The 18,133-nt window shown below is 31.7% G+C and overlaps 1 protein-coding gene across 4 annotated transcripts in view; it reads right to left on the bottom strand.

The window, feature by feature from the left end:
* The window catches only part of LOC139486128 (transmembrane protein 232-like), a 46,746-nt gene that overhangs the window by 8,042 nt on the left and 20,571 nt on the right, over nt 1-18,133 (bottom strand). For 3 of the 4 annotated variants that reach the window (XM_071270847.1, XM_071270844.1, XM_071270846.1), the window contains exons 7-14: nt 16,318-16,490; nt 14,148-14,374; nt 11,916-12,064; nt 10,171-10,185; nt 7,817-8,328; nt 7,039-7,276; nt 5,612-5,793; nt 4,499-4,713 (exon numbers count right to left, since the gene is read on the bottom strand). In XM_071270847.1, coding sequence (XP_071126948.1) covers nt 4,499-4,713; nt 5,612-5,793; nt 7,039-7,276; nt 7,817-8,328; nt 10,171-10,185; nt 11,916-12,064; nt 14,148-14,374; nt 16,318-16,490 — 1,711 coding nt within the window. The remainder of the gene's footprint in view (nt 1-4,498; nt 4,714-5,611; nt 5,794-7,038; nt 7,277-7,816; nt 8,329-10,170; nt 10,186-11,915; nt 12,065-14,147; nt 14,375-16,317; nt 16,491-18,133) is intronic. The other variant, XR_011655483.1, reaches the window with a different exon arrangement.

Below are 18,133 nucleotides of genomic sequence, written 5' to 3'. Positions count from 1 at the left end.
TGAAGGACAGATTGGAACAGACCAGAAATATTGATTTAAAAAAATGTACGCACTTGCCGACGATTCGTTTATACGACTGGATAGAAAGTTACGGAACTATAGCGCAATTTAAAATATATACATGTATACATTGAACATAAGGAAAAAACATATATTTTGAATAAATAGGGGTAAAAGTGTTGTAAATAGACTAGTCCACGTATGCCAACAGTATGTAATCATCGAATGTCGATAGACTATTGTATACCAGAAGAAGAAGAGAACCAATTTGATTTAAATACAGGTCGATGTATAACTTTTGCTTTGGTTCATTGAAGCTGTGGACCTAGTAAAATCACAGATTTATATTTCAATAAGATTGTTCTCGAACAAAGGAAGTAATTCGTCATCACAATTTTTATATATGCCACTGGACGAACACTAATTAGCCCCAGGGAATGTGAATATTTTGCTGGGAAACTTTTGAGTATCAAAGTTTCAAATTAATTTCGGGATTTATTTTCTTTCTTGGTATTCAATAACAGAAAAAAGAATAAATTACTTGTTCGCTAAATAGGGGTATTCTTGTCAGATAAAAGACTTTTAGTTATATATAAAAAATAGGGAAATATGACATTAAATTGGTTCTGTCTTTTTTTTAAACATCGTTAAAAAGATGTGTGTCTAAGGTGAACGCCACAAGAACCCTGTAATACTAGTACGAGAGTATAGCATGTAAACATTCCTTCTCAATAATATGGTTGTATTGGAAATCTTTTCATACAGATTGACAACTCATTGTCCGATATGCATGTAATATTTGCCACATGACGCCCATAGTTCTTTCTACCATCATCATCTTATTCTGTGATATTGCTGTAAACCTCGATGGTTCACACCCAAACAAAATGGGAGTAATGGACCTTCAGAGCTTCTCCGTGTTATACACTTGTGAAATATATAGACGAAATTTCTGTATCTCACAAACAGGACACACCTTACAAACCAATATAAACGTATGGCAAGATATAACCATGAAGGAATTTAGTTTTTGTCAGACGCAAGAACTCATCACTATATATATCATAAACGTATACGTATATATATATGCATACAGTTTCAAATATAAAGAACAAGCGGTCGATGTCGATAGTCTGTTTTCTAACTGTTCAGAGTTAGACATGTCACTTGTTCATTCTTGGAAGCCTTCATATTCCCCGTCTAACGATGGGAACTCTTTCTGATTGTGTTGACTATAAATGCTTGTATGGTAATTCTGTCGTTTATCTGTACAAGCGGTTGCATTTCCTCTCCTTTCCCAACAAACAAACGAACGAAACGCCACTAGTCTGATTTCTCTGGAGCTCATCCTCAATGGCTCTTATACGTCAGGAAACTTACATGTATACTAATAATGATTGTTTCAAGAACAACGATGTATGGACGAACTATTATAAATTCGTCAATATCAGTTATGCATGACTAAAATATAACTTTTATTACAAGTACTGTATTACTTATTTGGATTAATGACGGCTATCATGTTCAACATTGCAAAAATATTATCATAGAATTTTAAAAAAAATCCTCAAAAATCCTCAAAAGAAATAATGCCTTAGCTTAGATAATTGATATTCTTTTCACAAAAAGTTCGTGTAAATGATTGTCAAATGAATTTAATTATGTAAGAATAAAATGTTAAAAAGAAACTAAAAAAAAAATCATGCATGTTGTATGTTGTATTTTTTTTGTCAATTAAAAACTTTAAAATTGCAATAGTTTTATTAGCATTTAAACACAGCCAGATTTGAATACAAGTTAAGAAATTCCGGTAAAGTCAATGATATCAAACAGATGTACAATGGTATATCAAATTGGGTAATATTGCATTTAGTTTTTATAAAAGATTAAAACTACTATTTTTTGCTTCATATTTGAATCTTTACGCAAATTGCCGCTAAGAAAGTAATAAAAAATTGTTTCCTTTTATTTTTATACACTTTCGGAATTACGAATCTGAATTTTATTTTCAATTAATTTACACAATTTAATTATTGTATCTTTATTCTCATCGTGTATTAAATCTTAGTGTATTAACATCGTGACAGCATACTCTTTCTAATCCTTTCTGTTTATCCTTTCCAAATAACAACATTTATACCTGTGTACGCTTGAACTCACACCTGCGGCTAAATAGCTACAAGGTAAACGAATTGACCTCAAGCCGAGAAATATACAGTGACCTTTACAAAATAATATACACACTCTGCTCACACATCAGTTGCATTTAAAGGATTATCAAAACAATAACGGTAAATAGAACTGAAATATTTTCAGTTCAATATCAGTAAAAATGTTCAATAAATATTTTATGAAAAAAATCTCAACAATAATTAATTAAATTTATTCAAAAACATTTACTAGAGATAATTTTATAGGAGTTTAATTCAATCAATACAAAACGGTATATGCATATTCATTTTCGTTCATTCTTATATTGTGGTTCATAACTTCGACCATTCGTCAGCTGTGCGCTTTTAATTACGTATATTGTCGATAAGCTATAAGAGTTAAACAGATTTTATTTTTTCCCAGAATTCAATAAATCGGGCTAATACGTCACGACCCACTCGAGAATTCAACCCAAAAAGTTACAAATACTTGATTTTCTCCGTTATTAGAAGGAATATAAATTTAAAACTTTGCAAATGTGTTTTTTATGTTAAGATGAACATAATTAGATGATAAGTAAAAAATCGCGGAATTTCCCTTTAAATTCAGGCTTAAAGAAGTTTTCATGGTTAAATGTTTCTTGGATAGTAAGTATTTTCATGATTTCCTGGTTTTAATAGAAACCTACAAATATTGAGGAAAATTTATGTCCCTTAAAAAATAAATAATGTCATAATTCTATGTGTGTGATGTTATTGGAAAATTTATTTTTGGTATACAGGGTTGAAACAATAATTTGATAATTATTTGACACAGATCTAGAACTTGTTATCAATATTTATTCCCGTAATCTGGCATATCTTAAGACTTAATACTGCGATCAGCTATTTTACTATACAGATAAAGCTAAATGTATAAACGTTTGCTTTATACGTCAATAACCTCAACTAACCTATAAGCCCCGCCTTATACCAGAACTACTGTATTTCATCAACAACGTCACGTCACAACCATGACAACGTGTAGTAACAATGGTCAAACTTTTATAAATTTAAACTAATTATGTCTTCAAATTGGTAATTTATATACCTTTTTTAGCTCATCTGGCCCAAAGGGCCAATTGAGCTTTTCTCATCACTTGGCGTCCAGCGTCCGTCGTCGTTAACTTTTAAAAAAATCTTCTCCTCTGAAATTACTAGGCCAAATTTAACGAAACTAGGCCACAATCATCATTGGGGTATCTTGTTTAAAAAATGTGTCAGTTGACTCGGCCAACCAACCAAGATGGCCGCCATGGCTAAAAATAGAACATAGGGGTAAAATGCAGTTTTTGGCTTATAACTCAAAAACCAAAGTATTTAAAGCAAATCTGGCAAGAGAGGAAATTGTTTTTCAGGTCAACATCTATATGCCCTGGAATTTTCAGAGGAATCGGATAGCAGTTTTAGGTTGCTGCCCCTGAATTGGTAATTTTAAGGAAATTTTGCCGTTTTTGGTTATTATCTTGAATATTATTATAGATAGAGATAAACTGTAAACAGCAATAATGTACAACAAAGTAAGACCTAAAAATAAGTCAACATGACCAAAATGGTCAATTGACCACCTGAGGAGTTATTGCCCTTTATAGTCAATTTTTAACAATTTTCACTAACATTTTCCACAGAAACTACTGGGCCAAGTTCGTTATAGATAGAGATAATTGGAACCAGCAAGAATGTTTTGTAAAGTAAGATCTACAAACACATCATTATCACCAAAACAAAATTTTGTCATGGATCCATTTGTGTCCTTTGTTTAATATTCACACAGACCAAGGTGAGCGAAACAGGCTCTTTAGAGCCTTTAGTTATTAAATGTTATTTATTAAGTTCATTATCCCTTTCTAATTCCTTAAAATGTCAATGTCTTACTGCCTGGACTACGCTTATAGGAAAAAATTCCAACATGCTACCCCTAGAGGGAAATTCCAAACACTTTAATTTGTTTAAACAAAATTTGTTACATATTTTTATTTTTTTATTTTTTGTTAATGATTTCAGTATAAAGACAATATACGTATAGTGTCTTGAAATATGAAATTTATTTGTATTCTGCACGAAACGGGGAAATGCTCAGTAAAACCTCGCATTTCTCCCGTTTCTAAGCCTCATACAAATAAATTTCATATTTCAAGACACTATATGTATATTGTCTAAATATCAGCTTGATGAAAGCCAAAAGGTCACATCACCCATACAAACATGAAATCAAACTAAGAAAGCAAAAACAAGGGAATATATACTTCAAATTAGTACGATAATTGAAATAGATCACTTTAAAAACATATGAAATTAACTATACATACTTAAGTGTTGTTCTGTTAGGTTTCTTCTGTCTTGGAGATACTTGCTGTACCTTTGGAGGAGGTGAGCTCTTTCTGGCAGAAGGTACGTAAGGATTAACTGCTGGTGGCAGTGGTGGTAGGTAGATGTTAGACAGACCACCAGCTATCATTCCACCAAGTCTACCAGGGTTGCATAATGTTGGCTTGTTTAATAGGCTCTCCAAATCTGTATGTACCTAGAAATTATAATAATGTAGTATGTTACACATCTCTATGTTAAATTTTTAATAATTGTATTGTATTTTAAGCTCTGACGGCATCAATTGGTGATTTGATAGTCGTCAATTCAGTTAAATGGCCACACATTAGCGATAACTTTGTAACATAAGTCATCTATATACAAAGTATAAAGCATTCAGGTCTTCTAGATTCTAAAATAAGAAGCTTTACAGACGTTAGCTAACACCGCCATATCACTATCTCTATGTCAAGCTTTCTGCGACAAAAGTAGCAGGCTCAACAAAAATCTGACATACGTCGTCTGTGCTTGCCCGTACGTTTTCATACAATCAATTGTAAGTTGATGCCACGAGAATTAGTGACCTTCTCCGATCAAAATGATCATTACAAACAATGTTGCATTAGAATGTTTAATCATCAACATTTGTTTCATCAGACACAACTTTGTTTGAAATTGAGGTTACTGTATAAAATCACATTTATAATATTATGTAAAGCTGTTTTGCAATATCTACACTTTTTACAAACAAATTTTTAACTACATAAATTTATTTGAAGTTATTGTTTTTTTTATTGATATTTGAAAAGTTAAAGTAAAATCATAGATCAATAAATACATTTGATCTCAATAGCTATTTCTAATTACTTAATAACAACTGTTGGCACTGATGTCAGCCTCACATAAGTTAACTATGCATCTTAATTTGCAAACTTTGCATTTGAAAATAAGATTTAAAATTTACATGCTTCTTAGGTACTTGTATCATTTCAGCTGCACTAATTTAGTAAACATATAAATATTTTATGTTATCCTTTTACTGACAATGTTCAATGCCAAAAGTCTGTTGCCTTCTTTTAGAGATACTGTAAAGTTATTTCCCATTTACTACTGACCTGTCCAACTTTCAATGCCTCTAAGACTCTGTCATCCTTCTCCATTGAATGTGCCCTAAGTAGACTGTTCCAAGCAGCTGTTCTCATCCCCTCTCTAGCTTTATCACTGGCCAAACTACGGCAAATCTTTACTAAAGATTGTATAGCACCAAACCTTATTCTCCAACTCCAGTCATTAGGACCTAAAACACAAAACCAGAATAAAGAATTATATCAATTCTCAATAAATCTGAACTGAAACCTGGAGCAATGTTGGCATACAAAATATATATGAACCATAAAAAAACAAGAATGTATCCCTAGTACATGGATGCCCCATCCACATTATTATTTTCTATGTTCAGGGGACCGTGAAAATGGAATAAAATCTCTAATTTGGCATTAAAATTAGAAAGATCATATCATAGTGAACATGTTTACTAAGTTTCAAGTTGATTGGACAATAACTTCATCAAAAACTACCTCGACCAAAACTTTAACCTGAAGCAGGACAGACGAACGGACAAACAGACAGACAAACAAACGAACGGATGGAGGCACAGACCAGAAAACATAATGCCCATAAATGGGACTTAATAACAAGTAGATGAACCAAATGAAGAGGTATAATTTGGGTCCGAATCCAACAAATGTTCACTTTTTCAAGTTGTGTGAATATCCATGTTTTTGAAAGAAGTCAGACTTCAGCTGGGTACATTTATCTGCTCCAGGTAGAGCTACAGTAGCTGCAAACTAGTTTTTACTTTACCATTATTAAAACAGAAAGTTTACAGTTGTCTCCCCTTAAACCAAGTATATCTATTGTCTCCCCTTAAACCAATTATATCTATTTCTCCCCTTAAACCAAGTATATCTATTGTCTCCCCTTAAACCAAGTATATCTATTTAATTTGTAAATCATTTTATATTATTAATCATGTTTCAATTGAAATATTTCAAATACTAATTTTGTCTATCAAATATGTGTGGTGCAAATAAAAAGGAATTGCCTCCATGGCTGTTTGAATAACCCTTTATACGTAAACTGATCAATTAAAGCAAACTGAACAATTCTATATAAATAAGGCAATACTGACAATATACCTAAATGCTATTCTTAGTCATCATACACAACTTCAAGCTCTTTACTTGAAGGATGATTATAGCCCTGTTTGGTTGCAATTGCCTGGTAGTTGGTTTTGTTTTGATTTTTGTAAAAGTTAACGGACAACTTAAGACGACTTAAGCCAAGAGATGGAAATAGCTCAGAGTGGCTCATTGAGCCATGTGAGCTAAAAATAAAAGCTTTCAATATAAAACTTTTCTACCATGCACAATTTTTAAAGAGACAATTTAGAAATTGGTTCAATTAATTTGATAATTTTTGTGTTTAGTAATGTTTTTTGTTTTGAACATTAGCTGTATTCAACATACAAACTAAAGTTTACCTCCATCCCTAACTTCATTGGTGGCATGAAAGAAAGCCAAGTCTAGTAGTCCAGCACTGACTAAAGGTACACTGGAATACCCACGCTTGAATGGTTCTGATACATCTTTATTAATACCCATCAATGCTATCTTTTGTATATTAGCATTACTTCCATAAAGGCAAATCTCTGCTAGAGTGTCAGTAAAAGTAATGGCAACTTCCCAGTGCCAACCATTGATTCCTGGAGTTTCTGATACCTTGCAAATAGAAACAAGTGACATAATTGTGGCAGTCTTTTTTATTTTGCTAATGTCTCCAAGTAGGCTAATTTTGTATTTTAACACTTTCAAATTCTAACATTGTGTATCAAGTTACTGTATACAAATGAGTTATGTGTAAAGAATGGGTCCATAAAGGCTGGGTTCATCTTTGCTTTAAAATAATAAAGGTCTAGAACATTTCAAATTTTTAAGTGAATGACCCTTCTTAAAAAGTCACTGGTCATGCATAAACCATCATTATCAAAAAAAAAAGTTCCCTCTAAGAAAAGACAGGTAATGGACTGTTGATCTATTCTAACTTGAACTCCTTAATAAAGACAAAAGTATATAACCAAGTGTCAATTGTTTCACATCAAATATTTCTTCATGCTAAGTTTTGTACTAGATCTCTTTATTGTTTGCCGTTCCAAAGACTTGTATTAATCATTACCTTAGCCAGTTCAATCTTTTAGCAGAATAAGCATTAAATACTAAACACTTTAAAAAGGATTACATTACAAATGTGTGTAAACTCACAGGTAAATTAGTGTAAGTAGGAACAGAGCTAGCTTCAGATGCTCTGCCACTTGGTAAATCTGATCCTACTTCAGCCTTCCAAGCAGTACCAGGTAAAGGATCAGAGTGAAAACTAGACCCCCTTTTAGAATCCCGTGTAGATGGATTTGTCCTCAATGAATCTCTAGTATATGTTTTAATTCTGTTTTTGTCAGTCATTTTGTTCTTAGCATTTTCAGCAAATGATACTTCTCTCTCACGACTAGCAGTTGTCCTTTGTGGTTTTTCTTTTTTCAAACTGGACTCAAACTTTTCTAGATTTTCAATACTAAGAGCAGTTTTTTGTTGTTCTGGTGATTTTTCTGGAGAGATGTCCTGTTTTTCTTGATCTGATCTTGTATGTTTAGATTTTCTGGCCGAGTCATGATCTTCCTCGCTACGTTCATAGATATCACTAAGACTTGGCTTAGAACTACCAATACTCCTTGATTCATGAGCTTTTTCAGAGTTGTCACTGGTAACACTGTATACATCTATAAATTGAAAACATTTCTTTAATTTCTTGCTAGACTATAATTTGTGTATCTTTAAAGTTTTCAACAACAAAAATTTAATTGCTAACACTGTAATTTCTTAGGACGAAGTATCATGAACTAGTAAAATAGAAACTAGAGTCACTGAATCACTTAGAAAAGTTATACATTTTACTGTTTTAAGACAGAAGCATAATTTAGATATTTATAATTGTGCTTGCTATTGTATGCTTATAAAAGCACCAGGGGAAAACCAGGATATTCAGATTCAGTTTTCTATATTTTTTATGATCACTGTATTTGTCAATGTGGAAACATAATACATTACATTTATAAATACACATTATTCTGTGTCTTTTCTTTTCTCTTCATTGTAATCATAGATTTAATTGTATTCAAATCATTGTAATCATTTAGTAATCATTTGTACCAAATTTAACTTGGTCCAGTTTACATACACCAATAAATTCCTTTAAAAAGGCGTTTAATCCTTGTAATTCTTTCAACTTGGAGATAGGGAATATATTTTTCCACACTCATTACCTTTTTCACACGTAAATTGTATGTTTATGTCATTGAATAGGCCTGACGCACGAATATATTTGTTGGAAAACCCCAAAAATATGTAAGCAATGAAATTTGCTATCTGATAAAAAGCAAACACACTTATTACGAATGTTTTTGTGTATTATTTTATTTTACAATTAACTTGCAATGAAAATAAATTTTGTTAACGTCTTTATTATTATCGCTGCCATCTTGTTTGCATTGGTTACGAAAAGAAGTTCGGTCATCGTCGTCTATCGGAAAATAACCAACGTCAAGATCAACTACCGGAATTTCCTCTTGACCAATCATATCAACGTATTCCCTAATATGCAAATCATATTAAAATTATTTGTTTATATCTTTACACTTAGCGTTAGCAATGGGTAAAGTGTTAGCTAATATAATGCCTTCCAATGGTAAAATGAGCATAAAGCATGATATAAAAGAATTATTAGAATTCTTATCATAATTCAAACAGTTGTACTTTCAAAATGGACCTATAAGACGGGTACATTCAGAAGGCAGCAACTTTGATTTTAACTAATTTAAAATGAAATAAATAACAAGTCATTGCTATTTCAGGAATATTCATTTCTACTAACTGCTAAGATCCTGCAGACAAATTTCAAAAGAACATAAAGTAAACAATACTGGTAAATATTTGATTTAAGGTTTTGTTTAATCTTATATCATGTAAATTTGACACACTATTTCCTTTTATTTAAGGAAAGTTTAACTTCATTATATTGAAAATAAAAAGTTCAAACTGGTTCATCCCCACCACAACTGATGCTTTTCTTTGTTTTTAGACCTGTTTTTTTTGGGGGAATAATGCCGATTGTTTTACACTAGTAATTTTTTGGGACCTTTATAGCTTGTTGTTCGGTGTGAGCCAAGGCTCCGTGTTGAAGACAGTACTTTGACCTATAATGGTTTACTTTTATAAATTGTGACTTGGATGAATAGTTGTCTCATTGGCACTCATACCAAATCTTCCTATACCTTTATATAGATAAGAACGAGTTGAAAATTCAAAGTAGGGATACAAAGATTGATGGAAAAATGGCACTGTGACAACTATATATAAACACCCTGCTCCCTTATTTGGAGTAATAATAAATAATGTGCATAGTTTGCAAACTAAAGTGCAATGATAACAATAAATATAATATGCATAGATTCAAATTAAGTAGCTCCTATACTTTTATCATATAAAACTTGTGCTTTATGATTCTTGTGCAAAAGGTGTATTCTTTATATAAAAAATAATGTGCTTCCTGTGTGTTATCTTACCACGACCTGTTTCAACTGAAAACATGACAAGATTTCTATTTATGGCAAATCAGTCTGCAGAAGTAAATCATAAAAACAAAATAAAATAAGCATAGAAAAAAACTCTAAAAGAGGCTCCAAGGATATTGATATGTAGCCTATAACATGTCAAAAAATGTGTAAGGGTTCCACATAACCCAGTGTCTCGCCTACTTTATGAATCTAATAAATGTTTTAAGAACTTTAACTGCAAACTGTATGTAATGTTAACTGGAAGAATAAGTCCATATATAAGTAATATACAGAAAAACAGGGAATGTATTTTTACTTTTATAAGTGACAAATTTCCTTCTAGATACTAGCTTTTGATTATAAACAAGCTTCTGTCCAAGTTTGTTTGGTAGAAATCCAGGATAGTTTAAGAAAGTCAATAAAATTTTTAAAAAATTAACCACAGAGTGAGTGTGAGGTTAACTAGCAGAAAAAGTAAGTCCATTTTTTAGTAATATACGATAAAAAAAAAAGAGGTTTTTTCTTTAAAGTTACTTCTGGATACTTCTGATCATAAACAAGCTTTTGTCAAGATTTTGCAAAAAAACTAATTATAAGTCCATTTATAAGTAAAATACGGAAACTCAAAACAGGATTTTTTTTTAAAGCAATTTACTTTGTGATACTATCTTATGATCATAAACAAGCTTCTCTCCAAGTTTGGTAGAAACCACAGAGTGAATATTTGTGGCAGCTGCTGCCAAAAACAACAACAATGCAAACGACAGAATGTAGGATCGTTATGTCTCGCTTTTTCAACAAAAGGTGAAGGCTAAACAAAAATGGCAGTAATGAATGAAAAGTGTATAATGGTGATAAGCCTGGGAGAACAAGATTTATTTATTAGTTGTAATTGGCTTTGAGAATAGAGAATCTCACAAAACATTAAAAAAAAAAACACAAAAAAAACACATTTTTATACCTGTCCTAAGTCAATAATCTTTTGACTTTGATAGTCTTGTATCTTTTTATTTAGTTCGATACATTTATATGATTGGAGATTAGTGTGATGAACTATTATACATTACCGATATTGCTAAGGGGACATCTGAAGCCTGCCTCCATGTCAGAGATTTTTTATTGCTGTGTTAAAAACACATTGGTGACCTTTCGTCTGTTTTCTGCTCATTGATCGAGTTGTTGTCTCTTTGACACATTCTACATCTCTATTTTCAATTTTATTTGAACTAGCTTCCAGTGACTATGAATACTCTGATTTTTGTGCTTCATGTCTATTTTTTAAGTTATTTGTTTTTGTGCCTCATATCTTTACTTTGAGAAAGCAAATTGCAACTGATTTTTACAGTTTGTTCTTGTGTTGTGCTGTTACACCACTGTCCAATGTTAGTTTTGAGTTAGGATTGAGTGCTGATAAACATGTTTCACCCTGCCACGTTCTTCATGTGCCTGTCACAAGTCAAGAGTCTGTAGTTCTGTGATTGTTATTGGATCATGTGTTTTATATTGTTTTTTCCTAAATTGTTTTGATATAAATTAGACCGTTAGTTTTCTGTTTAAATTATTTCATATCTTTCATGTTGTGACCTTTTATAGTGGACTATCCAGGCTTATTTGAAAAATTTAGATATTTCATTACAGTCAATCAACCATAAAGATTTATAAGAGGTGACAATTTCATTATTAAATCACTCCTTTTTGAGATGACTTAAAAAGACAATTCCGATTTTAGATCATAACCCTTGACCTTTTCTTACCTGAGTCATCTGATCTTGAACTGTCTGGTGGAGATCCTCCTTTCACTTTAGGTCTTGACCCTCGAGCTAGACTATGAAGAATTTTCATGGCTGCTATGTTTGATTTAGCTGCTTCAGCCAATATTTGTAAAGCAATCATGCTGTCAACCCTATAAAGCAATGCATAAAGTGAACATTTTGACATCAAATAAAACTAGAGGCTCTTAAGAGCCTGTGTCGCTCACCTTGGTCTATGTGCATATTAATCAAAAGACACACAAATGGATAAATGACAAAATTGTGTTTTGGTAATGAAGATGTGTTTGTAGATCTTACTTGACTGAACATTGTTGCTTCTTACAATTATCTCCATCTATAATGAACTTGGCCATTTAGTTACAGAGGAAAATATTTTGTTAAAATTTACAAAAATTTACAAAATTTATGAAAATGGTTAAAAATTGACTGTAAAGGGCAATAACTCCTTAAGGGGTCAACTGACCATTTTGGTCATGTTGACTTATTTGTAGATCTTACTTTGCTGAACATTATTGCTGTTTACAGTTTATCTCTATCTATAATAGTATTCAAGATAATAACCATAAATGGCAAAATTTCCTTAAAAATTACCAATTCAGGGACAGCAACCCAACAATAGGTTGTCCAATTTATCTGCAAATTTCAGGGCAGATAGATCTTGATTTGATAAACAATTTGAGCCTATGTCCGGTTGCTTTAAATGCTTTGGTTTCAGAGTTATAAGGCAACATCTGCATTTTACCCCTGTGTTACATTTTTTAAACTAGATACCCCAATGATGATTGTGGCTAAGTATGGTTAAATTTGGTTTAGTAGTTTCAGAGGAGAAGATTTTTGTAAAAGTTAACGATGACGGGACGACAGACGACGACGGATGCCAAGTGATGAGAAAAGCTCACTTGGCCTTTTAGGCCAGGTGAGCTAAAAAGAAAATCCTCATCTTCTTTTACAAGTACTAGGTGAATAACTAAACATCATAACTGATATTTACTCTAACCATGTAATTAATGAAGTAACCTAATGTTGTTATCTAAACCTTTAATCTGCACATGCTGACATTGGTCAGTAACTATACTCCAACTCAATGATGTTGACTAGAAATATAACTTAAATTTCATATACTGTGGATTTATTATTATTCCTTGGATACAAATTTTCGTGAATTTTGCTGATTTTTTCCTAGCATTGAGTAACCCACTTAAGTTAACATGCATATTCTAAAATATGTCTACATACTTCTTACTTAAGAATATATATGTTTAGGTATTTTGAATTATGTGAAAAGTTAGTTTAGTTTAGTTTAAACATATTTTATTGTCCAAAAAACATTGACAATAGGATTAGACACAAGTTTTGCAACTTAGAACGTCTTCTCCACTTCTTCTTCTGTGAAAAGTTAAAGAGGGTCTTAGTAGCAGTGTTGGTAGGGTGCCTTGGTCATCCTTTTCTGTATTCTTTATTTTTTTAAATACAAATTTTCACTGTTGCTATATCCTAACATTGTGCATTTACTGAGCACAGCTGTTTTGTGCTGTATTGCCATTAAGCACAGCAGAGGTAGAAAGGTGAACTGGTAAAGTGTGTCAGACCATAGAAACAGAATGAAGCAGGTCACCTTTCAAAACATACTGCCTATAAAGCTCAACTGTGCCAAGCAATGATCTAAAAACTTGAGTGACAACCTGCTTGACAAGTTTTTCAGCCTTAAAAGTAGAAAGATAGAGTTCTATATGGGCTAATGATGTTAGTGTAAACATATTTTATTAATTATATTCAGGTACATACATAGGCATTTACATAATAATACAAGTCAAATAATTAATAGGATCCAGAAACAAGCTGTTAGCCTATATAAATCCGTTTCCTGTAAGTTTAGTAATTGGCGGATCATATCAATACGAACAAAATAATATACAATTGATCTTCAAAAAAGGCAGGGCGGCACTCGGGAAAAGGCGGGCGCCACGCCCTTTTAAAATGGCCTAGCTGGAACACTGTTTCTATGTCGAGCTTTTTGCAACAAAAGTTGCAGGCTCAACAAAAATCACACAAATCTGGTTGAACAATTAAAAATTAAAAAAAGAATGCTTTTTACTTTTGTGTTTTTAAACTTTATCTACAAATAATAGTCATGACAAACATATAAGAATTCCCTTATAATAAAACCATCTACTAAAATAATCATTGATTGAAAAATGTCTGCATGTCACTAACCAGTTTTCATTTGACAATCCCATTCCACATGTAGCCAGAGCTTGCAGGGCTTCAGCCAATCCCCCTCCAAGATGATTGGTACACCTCCACACATCCAAAGCATGCCATAAGGTTGGACTCAGATCATGTACACTACTACTTATTGCCCCACTGTGAGCTGATTGGCTTTGTCTCTCACTATTTTCATGGCGATCATGTGCTGTGCCAGATGTTCCTCTACTGTAAGGCTGAAAATAAAAGATAAGTTTATACTGGGTAATAAGGTTGCATGTATTTTAGATATTCCTGTATAATACTACCTTGGATTCATTATTACCATCATGGGTATAGACGAACCATGCATGAATTTAACTGTTCAACCAAGTGCAAATTTTCTATCTTCTTTTTTTTTTTTTATATTTGATTAAAATGCATATCTATAATATCCATGACTATCCATATAATATACTGTCTATTTATTGTTTAATACTACAATAGTGTAAAGCATGTTCCCTAAAGAAATTTTTAAAACAAGGATATAATATGACTGTTTGTTTATTAGTGTCTTATATTAATAGACTGCAGACAAAAACTTGGAAACAGACTCTGATGGAACTTCAATGGTTTCCCTTAATAAATGAAAATGCCAATGCTGTAAATAAATTACTGTGTAAAAGTGACACGAATGGCCCCATCTCAAAAAGTTGAAAAATCTGCAATTTCAATAACACATGTGGACACAAACATGATGATAGTCTCACATATCAAAAATCAGCTCAAAATCCGGAGGCGTATAGAAAAATGTCCATATAACTGTGATTTTCAACATTTTTCAAAGTTGTAAACTCTTAATTTTGGCAAAAATTAGCAGAGTAGAACGAAACTTAAACTTGATCTGTAACTCATCATGAGTAACTCCCATATCAAAAATCAGCCCAATATCTGAAAGCATTTAGAAAAAAGTCTGTATATTAAAATGTGGTTTTCAACAATTTATCAAAGTCCATAACCCATAATTTTGGCAAAAATTAGCGGAGCAGAACAAAACTTAAACTTGATCTGTACCTCATCTTTGTTAACTCACATGCAAGAAATCATCCCAATATTAGAGTTTAGAAAAAAAGTTCGTATAACTGTGATTTTCAACAATTTATCAAAGTCCAAGCCCGTAATAAATAAAATCGATTTACCATACTTGGTCTACTGCACTCAGAGTGGTCTAATCCATAAATAATAATAAAATAGATTTATAATACTTGGTCTACTGAGTGGAGTGGTCTACTCCGTAATAAATAATACAAGAGGCTGTCACAACGACAGCAAACCGGATTTATTAACATTTATTTGTGTCCCGGCAATATCACAAGAACCATAAGTGATGAACAGTGAAAGTGAAAATCATCAATATCAAATTTGACCTCCATTTTGTCATAAGTATCAACATATTAAAATTTGAAAAGCTTGGGTTAAATAGTTCATGAGTAAATGCAACAGCATGAATGGAAACACCATTTTTCGATCTTTCAAGGACCATAACTCCTGAACGGTAAAAGTCAAAATCGACAATATTGAACTTGACCTCCATTTTTTCATCAGTAACAACATATTAAAATTTGAAAAGCTTTGGGTGAACAGTTCATGAGTAATTGCACGGACACGACTGGAAACGCCATTTTTCAATCTCTCAAGAACCATAACTCCTGAACGGTAAAAGTCAAAATCGGCATTATTGAACTTGACCTCCATTTTGTCATCAGTAACAACATATTAAAATTTGAAAAGCTTTCGTATAATAGTTCATGAGTAAATGCATGGACATGACTGGAAACACCATTTTTCAATCTTTCAAGAACCATAACTTCTGAACGGTAAAAGTGAAAATCGTCATTATTGAACTTGACCTTCATTTTGTTGTCAGTAACAACATATTAAAATTTTAAAAGCTTTGGTTGAACGGTTCATGAGTAAATGCACTGACAACATTTGATTGTCGCACGCCCGCACGCCTGCCGTACATCCCCAAATCAATAACCGACATTTTTGTCACAAAAATCCGGTTAAAAATAGATTTACCATACTTGGTCTACTGAGTGGAGTGGTCTAATCCATAATAAATAATAAAATAGATTTACCATACTTGGTCTACTGAGTGGAGTGGTCTACTCCGTAATAAATAATAAAATAGATTTACCATACTTGGTCTACTGAGTGGAGTGCGTGGCTTTGATACATTATCTCCTTCCTTGATCTCACCAGGTTCTACTTCAGTGTCAGCCATGATTATTTTACCAACAGTTATTATAAATCTTAGTGATAATAAGGCATTTGGGTAGGGGCTGTAGGCTTCTTGACATTCAGATAAACCTGAGAAAAATAAAAATCAAATGATTAATCATCATTATGTAATATTATGTATTTATTCAGAAAATTTCTCTGCAAATTTAACTTTCAATATCATAAATATACAGTATATTGTATGGATAGTCAAGTACTATTTTTCTTTTTTCTTGAATCAACTTGTAATTTGATGTTATAGCAGTTGACCTTTTTAAATTATCGTTCCTCATGCAAAAGCCCCAAAATAGACCTAGATTCCCATTCACTGTTTAAAATCATGTTTCAAACTTTTACAATCAATTAAAGGATAGAGAATGTTTAAATTTAAGGAGGATAATGAGTTAGTATAAAAGCGTAAATTTGACCTTCCAAAAAACAATAATCAGTAAAATACAGAATACAAATTAGAAAACTTACAGGTCAGGAGGGCCCTTATTTACACATTTGTGTGAGACACAGAAACAAATGATGTAAACTGATGCAAACATATTATACAATTCATTGGGTATACATTTTGGTCAATTTTGCCAATCCAAAACATTTAAGGATGTAATTATGAAAATATGAAGTTTCGATAATAAAAAAATTCAGATCCAGTTTCATTAGTTTCTTCAAATATTAACTCTCTTCTATTTGCAGATGATCTTCTTTTAATATCTGAAACTAAAGAGGGATTACAAAATAGTTTAAACAATTTAAGTGCTTTTTGTGATAATTGACAACGGAGTGTAAATGTAAATAAAACTAAAACTCTGATTTTAAAGCAAAACTGTTCCAAAACAGCTAACTGGGACATTTGCAACATGCAAAGATTTTCCAATATCAGACACAAATGAGTATAATTTTTTTAGGAATGTTGATTAAAAATAAGGAAAATCTTTCGCACAGTACTATAGATCTAACAAAAAAAGCTAAATAAGTTCTCTTTGCGATGAAGTCATATACTAGTCAATTGAATTAACTCTGGAAAACAATTGGACCCCTTTTATTTCATTGATAAAACACCTATAGAAAAGTTACACCTACAGTTTTGTAAATATACACTAGTTTGGTATAAGAAAAACTTCATCAAATTTAGGTGCAAGAGCTGATATGGGGAGACTTCCTCTGGAACTTAATATTAAATTTCAATCTATATTGTATCTTATTAGATTATATTCTGATGAAATTAATCGTCTCTTAACAGAATCCTTTATTTTGTCTCAAAACTTAAGACTCGACAGGAATTTATTCTTGGTTCTCATATGTAAAACATATAGTAGAAGAAACTGGTATGGATTTGGACACTTTGAAAGCATATTCCTCACAAAAGATAACTAAAAATATAAGAGAACAAATTAAATTAAAATTGAAGCATTTTTAGGAAAAACTAGTAAATGATAAACTATCAGATATAAAGGATAACAGCAAACTCACTACTTATAAACATGTAAAAATAAATAATACAGAAGAAAAATATTTAACTTGCTCAAAACTTGAATTCAGAAAACTGATAATTTTTTTTAGATTAAGTGACCATAATTTATTAATAGAAAAGGGAAGATACCTTAAAATACCAAGAGAAGAAAGATTAGGCAAAAACTGTAAACAAATTGAAGATGAAATTCATTTCCTTTTATATTGTAATAGAAACCATAATAATAGAAAAGTTTATTTTGATCTTTTGATAA

Source organism: Mytilus edulis, chromosome 8, assembly GCF_963676685.1.
Source record: "Mytilus edulis chromosome 8, xbMytEdul2.2, whole genome shotgun sequence".
NCBI classification, from domain to species: domain Eukaryota; kingdom Metazoa; phylum Mollusca; class Bivalvia; order Mytilida; family Mytilidae; genus Mytilus; species Mytilus edulis.
This window is presented reverse-complemented; position numbering and strand designations above follow the sequence as displayed.